The following is an 11,772-nucleotide window of genomic DNA, read 5'->3' on the forward strand; positions in this document are numbered from 1 at the left end:
AAAATACTTTTGTTTCTTTTTTTTTCTTTATTACTAAATAATAATAAATAAACCCATGTAAATAAACATTTGTTGGGTTTCTCATGGGTAAAAATTATCCCAACAGTTTCTAGTGCCATGTGATTAAAAATTACACGTGTTGACTATAAAAAATCCAAGCTTATACAAACAACCTTGCATCTACAACATCACCATTAAGCATCGACACAAACACGTACTATTCACTACATGTAAAACTCCTAGCTAGTAGCATGAACTTACAAAACTAGTAGATTACATGAGAAAAAACACATATAGCCCAGTCACTTCTTCTGACTATCTTTCGCAGCAGGAGGCGCTTTCATGTCCATGTCAATGAGTGTGAGGTCATCTCGTGTAGAACCTGAGTTTGTTGATCCTTTTGGGCTCCGAATTGGGGGTGAATGACCATCTTTACCTTGCTTGTTTTTTCTAACGTTTTCCATCTCAGAACCGGTCGGGACAAAGGTTTTTGTCCTATACTTTCGTGCGGTCTCATCACCTGCGTCGTTACTATGGTTGTAAAGTACGTAATCATGGTAAGCCGGAGCAAACTGCAACAAAAATTATTATTCATTGTTATCATGAACTAGCTCAGCTTGCTAAAAGCGCAAATCAAGTCGAGCTTAAACGAGCCCGAGCTTCATTTATCGAGATCGAGAGCATAAACGAGTTTTCAGTTTTTATATATTGTTTATTGTATTTAATATTTATAAATATGTATTTAAACAATAATTATTATACACAGAACTATAACAAAATTAATAACTAACAAAATATATAGATCAGGATCATCTTAGAACTTCCAAACAACCTAAGAACTTTTAGCAACTTATCATTTTATTTTATTTTCAATATATAATATTATTGAGGTAGTTTTGCCATTTATTATATGTAATTTCATTATTGCGTATATGTGTGTTGGTTATTACACGTATATAAATTGGTTATAACACATATATGTAATTTGGATATTACATATATTTAATCACAAAATTACATGTAAAATGACGAAACTACCCTCAAATTATATTAATTATATAAAATAAATAAATAGATAAAATGATTGATTGTTATGAGTTCTTGAAATTCTTAAATGTTTTGGAATTCTAAATACATCCAAATCCATAATATGTATTATGTTATATATCTGAAAATTATAATTTAAAACACATAAAAAATAATTATAAATATATATAAATAAGTTAACAAATATAATAAATGAGCCGTCGCTCGAGCTTGAAAAACTAAACACAAGCAGAGCTCAAGTTTTAAAAATAGAGCTTGGCTCAGCTCATTTACACCCTACCTCCAAAATCAAATTGCAAGTGGCAAAATGGGTCGAATTTGCCAAGTTTAATATTCAAAATTAATAAAACGCGTAACAGACCTGGTGAACAGTGTCGTCATAGAAGTCGCTCAACATCAAAGCATGCGCAAGACTGGCTCCAAATCCACAAGACGCGCCAATGTTGGCACCCGCGTATTCTTTATATGGAAAAGCATATAGATGGCCCAAGGCTGCAATAAGCATCTCAAAACAAATAATGAAGTTTTGAAATTCAGCAGCTTCCTCTGTGTTTTCTATATATCCAGATTTTGCAACAAGAAAAACCAAAACACCCTACAAAACAACGAACAATTTTCTTCATGTTCATTTGTTCATTAAATACACGAACTTTAACAATCATAAATGAACGACCAAGACATGTATTCATGTTCTTTTTTTTAACGAAACGAACTAATAATTTTCTTCATGTTCGTTCGTTTATTAAATAAACAACATAAACGAACTTCCCACCGAACGGCTCTTTAATTACAGTTCTAGTAGGAACGAACATGAACGCATGTCTCGTTCGTGAGCGCTCGTTTACATTCGTTTATTTAATAAATGAACCCACATGAACACAATATTAGTTTATTAAGTTAAACTTCATTTATTTATGCTCGTGAATGTTCTTTTATGTTTGTTTACGTTCATTCGTTTATGTACGTGAACGTTCGTTTACGTTCGTTTATTTAAATAAATAAAGGAATGAACAAGAACAAAATTGTAGTTCATTAAGTTAAACAGGCGAACATAAACATGTCTCATTCGTTCATTTATGTTTGTGAAAGTTCGTTTGCATTCATTCATTTAAATGTTTATGTTCGTTCATTTATGCCACAGAGTATGAACAAGAACAAAATAATAGATAAAACAAAAGCTAGTTACCTGCCAATACGTCAAAAACACAACACTTTTGATAATGATGAATTTTGGAACGGGATTAAACGGTTGTAGCAAATCCCTACACGCTACATAAAACACGGCCAACGCATACAGTGCCATAGAGTATGAAATCGTGTATATAATTGTGATATACAGATACGACTCTTTTGCACTGAAGTTTCCATCTTGGTATTTCCCTTTAGCACAAAAAATGAATGTAACTGCCACCAAGATAGGTTTAAGAATCACAAACTGCAAACAACCTTGCTTGCATCTCCGTATAAAGCGCCTGCAAAATCATATTAACTAACTACAGAAGCTGCCAACAATTTCATTTTTAGTCTTTTTCCTGCCCTTTTGTAACTAATAACAATTAAAGTTTACACTTGAGACATCTTATTTATATATACGGATATGAAAATATGTGTCAACTTTTTTTTAACGGAAGTTCAGTGGCATGTCTCTTCATTGTTCATGTATACATACCTCAGACCACTGTTCTCGAAAGATGTTAGTATTATGTTTATGAGTAGTTAAATTAAATTAAACTAGTAGGAAGCTCGCCGCATGCACTGACGGAAATCTGGTTGGTATCGGTTAAACTCATTACGGCCCAGACACTAAATTCAAAAAATAAATCTGTAAAAGCCCAAAATAGTATCGACACATGTATAACTTATGATTTACAGGAAGTTAGTTGATATTGGATAGGTTCGTTACGATATCGGCATTAAAGCAAAAGGAGTTTTTTCAAAACAAAAAGATAACTAAAAAGAATATTTTAAAAAATCGGTAAAACCCGTGCATTGCAGCGTCTAGTCGATATGAATTTGACCTGCATTGGTTAATTCGTAAAATGAACATATCTAAAAGAAAACAAAACAAAAATTCTGTAAAACCCCAAGCATTAATTCAGTAAGTGTTGGATAGGTTCGTCACGGTACTAGAACTAAACCTAAAAATAAATTCCTAAAATGATCATATTTAAAACAAAAAAACAACAAAATTAGTAAAACCAGAGCGTTGTGATGCCTAGACGACGTGAACTTAATCGGTATCAGTTAAGTCATTACGGTAGTAAAACTAAACAAAAAATAGATTCTTAAAATATACACATTTAAAACTAACAAAAAGCAAAAGAAAAAAAACCAGAACAAAAAAGTAATTCAAATAAAATATTTCAAAAATGTCCGCGGCACCAAAATCCGATTTTTATCTATATAGTATACTAATATTAAATAAAAATATAAATAATGAGACAGATTCAGAACAAGAACTGAACTCACCCGTCTAGTGGAATTGGAGGGAAGCAGCATGTCATCAAACACCAGTTCGGCTTTAAAACGCGTCCGGTGAGACTTAAAACCACAGCACCGGGCCCACCCACCCATTCCAGACAGAGTGAGAGAAAATTGTATATAACCCAAGCTTCATATCTGAAAAAATCAAGATATACAACATTATTAACATGAAAACATGAATTTTATTGCTAATACTCTAAATAAAACAAGAAAAAGCATGTAAACTGTATCTAGGGTAGGGGTGTGCATGAAATTGAAAAAACCAATTCATTACGGAAACAACCGGACCTATATACCAAACCGGATTATGGATTCTTAATTTTCTATTTGAATTTTAAGTAAATTACCAAATAGTCCATCCCAAAAAAATTAGCCCAAATCTATAATAATTAATTAATAAAAAGATTTAAGCCAAAGTTTAGGTTCAAATCTTCAAATCCATTATTTTGGTTTAATAATTTTTTTTCCTGCCAAAAAACTTCAAGCCTAAATGACAAAACCGAATCAAACCCAAACCGTAAACCTAAAAAACCTTAACAGTTTTCAAAAACTCAAAAACCAAAATTTCGGTTTCTGCTCGAAGCCCAAAACTGTCCCATGCTCACCTCTAACTGCATCCATAAAAACACACAAATAACTTAAAGGGATTTCTAAATTTTTAGTGGCTCTAATTTGAACCCACCACCATATATGTGTGTGTGTGGGTTGATCTAATAGGTGTTAATTATGCTGAAACAAGTTCAATATATTATGATTAGTCATGTAAATACTAAAGTATCGTATACTCACATTTCTCGAATGGAATTAAAATAGATTGAGGCCTCGTTGAATACAAGTGACAGGAAAGATGTCAACGCATAGACCTGCAAGAAGAACAAATAAGACTTATTGTGTGTGTTTATAAACCTGCGTCGATAAGCATGATGTAAAAAAGAAAAATGGATGATGAAGCATATTTGTTATGAGTTTGAAGGACTACAAGACTCACCGGAACCATAAATATTATTCGGACAATGAACCGTTGGTAAGTAGGTTCAGTGTAATTCAAAAGATGGCGATAAATGTGACGAAGCGCCAAAACAATTGCCCCAATTGTGCACGGCAATGCAATCAATATGTAATATATTGGCCCCATTTTGGTGGGCTACCGGAAATCAGCCCCTTCCTCCACTAAAACAGGACCACATCAGTTTTGTATTTGGAATCAGATCCAACCAAAAAAACCCATAATAAATATTCTATTCTATTGTACCGATTATTTTTGGTTTGGTACCAACACCATTGAAATACATAAAAATAATAAAAAACGGAAAAAAAAAAAAAAAGAAAACATGAAAAACGAAAGCCTGCACCAAAAATGCATGAAAGATCAAATACCGGTACCAAAAAACGTGAAGAACAAACGAATATCGGTGCAAAAAAAAATCATGAAAAACGAATACCAACACCAAAAAACATGAAAACTATTGCCGGTACCCATAAACATGAAAAACGAATAAGCGTACCAAAAAACATGATAAGTCAATATAAAAACGAATACCTATATCAAAATAACATGATGAATATCGATACCAAAAAAAACAAATACCAGCACCAAAAGACATTACCGGTACGGCATGAGTTGGGTAAAAAATGCTCCAAGAAAAACGAATACCGGTACGGTCATTATATGCGTTAATTATTACCTTTTGCCGGTTAAATGGGGGGAATTGGGGACGACGATTGTAAAGCAAATCGGATGGGAAGATTGTATATTGATGATGGCGTCCGATGTTGTGTATCCACGATCAATGATCAATCTTCAAACGGCCAACAATGGCAACGTCTGTCTTTCTTCTTTCAGATACAAATAAGGCATCAAATCTAATTTTAGACTTAATTGCACACATGGGTCCTTATACTTTACTCATGTTACAGGTTTAATTTCAAATTTTCAAAACTTTGCACTAGTCGTCCTTATTGTTCACTAGTCGAGGATATCACTTACCACCCACAACGGTTGTCGGCTTTAATCCTCCAAACTTGACATGGCGGACGAATACACAGTTGTCGCAAACGGGAAACCGATGGCAGTCCCAATCTCTCACATACACACATATATAGTGTCGTACCCAGAAAATGTTTTTTTGGGTGGAGCGAAATTTTATTGGGGTTGTTTGTTTATCGCTATTTAATAATTTTTTTGGGTCTGGTTCAAGGTAGAATGGGTTGAGTCATATTTAAAAAAAGGAATAAAAGTGCATTTATATAATATAATTAACAAAAATATGTCTCGAGTTGTTAAAAAAACAACCCAGAGACTTAATGGCAAAAAAAAATAATAAAAGCCACATAATGCTGAAAATGTGAAGCAAAAAAAAAACACAAAAGTTTATCGGCAAGTACCAAGATTTTCACCCAATCATATGTACCAAAACCGTAATTAACTTTAAAAGAAATTTTGAAGATTATGTTTCCTTGAAAAGGAAACCAATTTCGGTCACCTGTAAAAAAATGCATGCTGAAACCATCTGTGATTTGTGCATCATTCTGGAAACCGGGCACACAGGAACTAAAGTAAGGCTATTTTGAGAAAATGTAGAATCCAAATTTAATTGTTAGGTGTATGATTTGTGCATCATTCTGGAAGACCGGGCGCGCAAGAACTGAAAGTAAGACTATTTTGAGAAAATGTAGAATCCAAATTTAATTGTTAGGTGTAGAACATGTGTTAAATTCTTCAACATAATAAGTGACGAAGTGATTTCAACCCTTTTTGAATTCTATCTGCACAACTGCTAACTGATCAGCAGGTTACACCAGCTCAAGGTGCTACTTTTGATCTTCCTGAAGACATTTACAAAATACATTTTGTGCAAATTTTAGGGAATTTTAAAACAAATTATCATGTCATATAATTAAAAAATCTTACATTTACAGATTTTTGAACGGTGATCAGCTTTGGTTAAATTCAACTAATTACGTTTTCCATTTCATGAACAAAAAAGGTTTGATTGTAAAACGCAAAACTAACCGACAATATAAACAATTTATCGGTATCGGTAGTCTTTGAAGGTTATGATGAGAGCAAACTTTTTCTGCATCCTAGAACATATAGAGGCCGCTCGCCAACACCCGAGCTCCAAAAATCTTTTCTTGACATATAAATTGCAGTATCCGGATAACATAATATGTGGCGTAATGAAACAAAACAAGAATGTTCAAGATCGCACTAACAAATCTATACGCCAAAATCTTATTAACACAAGACTGAGGCTAAAACAAAATCAACTGACAATCATTCCAACAAAGACACGTTTCTTAGATTCAATCTCCAAACACAATACTCATAACCGAACGAAAAACTTGACCTCTTTTACTCTTCAACACCTCTCGAAACCCCTCTTTATCTGGAGCAAACCCGAAATCTTTCATCTTCACCACAAGCTCTCTCCCTTCATCCTCCTTGCCACCCTTCACAAGCCCTTCAAAAACCGCCACACACGTCCCCACATTCGGCCTAATCTTCCTCCTCATCATCTCGACAAAACACCTCTTCCCTTCCCCCACCAGCTTCTCATCCCCGGACCCCGCCAACGCCTTAACCAACACCGAATAAGTATAGGCGTTAGGCAGCACACCAGACGCTAGCATCCGTGTGTACACCTTCAACGCCTCTTTCGGTTTCCCAGCATCCGCATACGCTTCAATGACAGCAGTGTGGGCCACCACATCCGGCATGTGGCCTTTGTCTTTGATCTGGGAAAAGAGTTCCAAGGCCTGGTGGGTGAGGCCGTCTTGGGACAAAGCACTTAACATCTTGACTGCATTATTATGAAGGCCGTCTGCGCGGATGTTGTGGAAAACTTCTTGAAGGTTTGTGGGGTCGATGGGGTGGGCTTTGTTGAATGGGTCGTAAGGAGGAGGCAGTGGGTTTGGACTGACGGGTGGTAGTGGGGTTGATTGGGAGTCGGAGTCGGAGTCGGATAGCGAGAAATTGACCTTAGTGTTGCGCTTTGGGGGGGTAATAGTGGTGCGGCTGCTGAAGAGTCGGAAGAGGTAGGATTCATTTGCAGGCCTGAGTTTGTAGGTGGAAAAGATGATGAAAGTATTTTGGCCATGCGGGTCTCAAAATGAAAAGGGTAACCGACTTACCGAAATGGAGCTCAAATTCGTAAAGATCGAGATGAAAGTTTAGTCTTCATTTTTCTTTAATTTTTTTACTTTTTTTTTGTTTGTTTGTGTGTGTGGGTTAGAGGTGGGCAAATAAACTGATTAGCCGAACTGATTCGAAAACTGAACTGAAGTCGAACCAGTTTGAAACCGATTATGTAGAAACCGGTTTTGACCCGATTGAAACCGTAGGTTCGGAACCGGTTTGTAATTTTCTCCACCAAAACCGGTTTCAAACCGGTTAACCGAACCAAAACCGGGTAAAAACCGATCAAAACCCGAACCGAAACCGATCGTAGCATTGTAAGAAACCGGTTTCAACCCGAACTGAAACCGATCATAAACCGGTTTTAACTTTTGTTGACCAAACCGAACCGGTTTTAACCCAAACCGGTTTTGAGTTTTAAACCGGTTTGTGCACCTCTAGTGTGGGGGGCACGGAATTTTAAAAGCCTAAAAATTCAAACTGAATTAGAAACGCCAGTTTGGTTTTGGACTTTAATAAAGCCCGAAATAACAAAAAGAAAAACAGAATATCATACTAACCGAGCCTTAACCATTAAAATTGAACCTACCGATGAATAAATGCTAATATAAGTGTCTTTTATTTCCTTTTAATATTCTAAGCCAAAAATTCAATATTCTATTAACAATAAATTCTTTTTTTTAATACCTTGAATCCAAAACTGAAATGAACCAGAAACTTGAAACCGAATGGTTTTGAAAAGAATGAAAAGCCGTAGATTTGGTTTTCGGTGTGGTTTTAGCCCAAAACTGCATCGAACCACATCACACACCCCTGCAATAAAGATCATTCATTCCCATCTAGAGGTGCGATTATTTTTTCATTTGAACATTAAGTGAAGCCATCCATTGGACACACTCACTCACACTTCATACTAGCCACTTGGAGTATGTCCTATTTTGTCTCAATTTGTATGTTTTAATGGTTCTAGCGAAATTAGTTAGCCTAGAATGGACGAAATGATCCCAGATAGGCTCTTTTTCATATCAGATCTTTATATAGAATCTTTTAATGGGAATAGACCCACTCCAAGAAAGACGAAAATAACTCATGTTGGGATATGGTATACGCTTGTGAGCACAACTGACTGAAGAATTATTTCAACACAGATTTACAGCTGTATTAAATAAAAAAATATAATAAATACAATAGAGTTCAACCAAGAACGATATTGATTACTGAAATTGTTGAATTCAAGTTATAATGAACAAGTAACTCCACATCAACTGTGTAAATTCCTTCTCTTAGTTCTCTAGTGATTAATATGATCGTATGGTTATAGAAAATGAGTATTGCAGTACATAGCATACGAAGATAAGAAATTTTAGTGAAATAAGTTGACGTCACCATGATATAGATGTTTAACGTACCAAGAGGAATTATGAAAGCGATTTAATAATCGGTTGTATAAAGAAAAACTTGTGAGTAATAACATAAATTGAATATAGAACTCCTACCGATGTGGAGAATGAAAAATACATGAAGCAATTGGTTAGTGTCGTCAGCGGTTTATGGTCATCACACATGTCAGTTCTTTGTAATCAGTAATATAGGCCATCAGTCTTTTGCATATTCAGTCCGTTAGTGCTTTAGCCTTTTAAATTTTTAGTTGTTCCAATCTAGTACATTACGCCTTTAGTCTTTATCATAAGGAGAGATCAGTTCTTTGATGGAATTTTCATCAATCTTTCTTACAAGAAGCATTGAACTTCATCAGATGTACATATTTGAAGAATCATCGGTTCGGATTAAATCTCAACCTTGGTTTTAAATTGCGCGCATATTATGTGATGCACTTGATGAGCTAGTGAAACCACATTATAGCATGTGATACGTTGTGTTTCTAAGTCACGTGTATTCGGACATTTATTCAATGCCGTTAAAGGGACACTGACCCAACCTAAAAGTTAGTGTAGACTGTAAAGGCCCACAAATTATTTTGAAATAGAGTGCGGAGTAAACGTTATTGTGTCTGCCTAGGGATGACAATGGGTCGGGACTGGTATGGGTATAGGTATTCCTAAACCCATACCCGATTAATTAAGCTCGTCCCAAACCCGTTGGGTATTAATCAGGTAATTACCCGTCGGGTTTCGGGGATACTCATCGGGTTTTTCGGGTTTCTTATCGGGTTATGATAAAATACTCGTCAGGTATACTCGGCCCAAAACGCATTGAATTAGTGTTGCGATTAGGAAGTAGAAGAGTACCCATCCAGCACCGGGCGCATAGAGAAGATGTCGAATAGTTCGTTGGGCAATTGTAAGGTAGCATTTGGTAGGCTGGAATGAGAGGCAGAATGGAATAGACCATTACAAGGGAATGTGAAAAAGAGTGTTTGGTAGGATAATGGAATGGAATCACCTACTACATTGTCCATTCCATTCCCTCCAAAACACTCGGAATTCATTACATTCACACCCTTGTTTTTTTTTTCATTTCATCTCCCATCTTTGACTCTACATCACCTCTACAACCCTCCCACCACTACCACCGATCACCACCACAACCACCTCCCACCACTGCCTCCACTGACCACCGCGGCCGCCACCAACCACCGCTCGCCACCCATCCACCACCTTCCGCCACCACCGTCGCAGCCACCCACCCACCACCTTTCTCACCACCACCGCTTACACCCACCATCACCACCATAGCCCCTGCCAACCACTACCACCGCCCACCACCACCACCGCCACCCGCCACACCACTTTCCACCACCACACCGACCACCACCAACCATCACCTCCAACCACTACTTATTGAGACTACCACGTGCAAGTTAGATTTGAGCAAATAATCAAGTAACACACAAGTCCATGATATGAATTTTAGTTTGTAAATAAAAAAGTAAGCAATTGTTTTGGTATGATATATATGCTACTCCCAAAGTGTGTAAAAATGTTAAAAAAGGGGTGAGAGAAACTCAACTTTGAAATTGAAGATGAAATAGAAACAAAAGCCGAAATCGCGTTAAAGAAATCAAAGCGATCGAACCTCACGAACTATAATTAAAAATACAAAATTAAAAACTAACGGATTTATAAAAGTTAAATAAATTTAGTTTTAGAGACTATGCGTTATTTTATTATATATTTTATCATTCTATGCTATTTTATATTATAATATTATTTTTAAGCTTTAGGTAAGTTAATGATTTGTTATTATTTTAATATTATTTAAAAGTTTATTACTAATATAAGAATTATATTATTTACGAAGCACTGATTTTATCGGTAGAATTATAGTTAGTTTTTAGATGAAACGAAAAAAAATTAATCTATAAATAATTTTATTTAACTTAAAATAATTTTATTTAATTTATAATAATTTTTAACAATTTAATTTGGTTAATATATTAAAAGAAATATGATAAAAAATAATAAAAGTTCAAAAATGGCTAGACATGGGTTCGAAAACGGGTCACTAAGACCACAATTAAGAGAACCAACCAACTTGACCACTTTGCTTGTTGTGTTAACATACAGGAACAACTTTATTTATATAAATACCCATGTTTAACTTTAACATTCAACCTCTAGCTTCTCAATTTGTTAAATGGTTCCAAGTTTGATTAATCTTTGTTGGGAGGTTTTGTTTTACGACTAAAACGATCATAATGCATATATATATATATATATTACATGGAAATGTTGCGGATTGATGGTGAACGGAGGTTGTCGAAGTATGAACTTTGACGAACAATTTAGTGATTATAGAGAGTATTTCAGGTTAAAACGATGATTTTAGCAAGTTTAGATGTTGGATTTGATACTTTTTATAGGCTCAATTGGAGCGTATGGACTTAATTGCTCTCTATTGGATTTTTATTAATATTTTGGTTGGTTATCGGATTGATTACTCATTATTTGTTGTTGTTACGGGTTATGGATGATAATAAAGAGTTTCCGTTATGGTCTAAGGTTGTTACAAGTCGCTAATTAAGTTTTACTGCACGTTTGAACGTGTTTTTATGGCGTGCCGGAGCTGCTGCTTCGCCGGATTTCGGCCACCGGAAAATCACGACAGGGGTTGGGGACTGGGTTGATATAATATATTATTAT

The 11,772-nt window shown here is 35.4% G+C and overlaps 2 protein-coding genes across 2 annotated transcripts; both read right to left on the minus strand.

Moving 5' to 3' along the window:
- Positions 1–302: 302 nt before the first annotated feature.
- LOC143569561 (uncharacterized) lies at positions 303–4,666 on the minus strand. Its single transcript, XM_077055439.1, has 6 exons — positions 4,520–4,666; positions 4,321–4,394; positions 3,517–3,666; positions 2,234–2,519; positions 1,409–1,642; positions 303–572 (listed from the first exon to the last, which is right to left on the minus strand). Exons 1-6 carry the CDS (start codon positions 4,664–4,666, stop codon positions 303–305), a joined length of 1,161 nt encoding a protein of 386 aa, XP_076911554.1.
- A 2,167-nt stretch (positions 4,667–6,833) lies between these two features.
- On the minus strand, positions 6,834–10,363 carry LOC143569563 (uncharacterized). Its single transcript, XM_077055441.1, has 2 exons — positions 10,203–10,363; positions 6,834–7,588 (listed from the first exon to the last, which is right to left on the minus strand). The coding sequence occupies exons 1-2, from the start codon at positions 10,361–10,363 to the stop codon at positions 6,838–6,840; spliced, it is 912 nt and encodes a 303-aa protein (XP_076911556.1). The 3' UTR covers positions 6,834–6,837.
- Between the last annotated feature and the right edge of the window lie 1,409 nt (positions 10,364–11,772).

This window comes from Bidens hawaiensis, unplaced genomic scaffold (genome assembly GCF_021521415.1).
Source record: "Bidens hawaiensis isolate Kalapana, Puna unplaced genomic scaffold, B.hawaiensis_p1.1 tig00024613_1, whole genome shotgun sequence".
Classification (NCBI taxonomy): Eukaryota; Viridiplantae; Streptophyta; class Magnoliopsida; order Asterales; family Asteraceae; genus Bidens; species Bidens hawaiensis.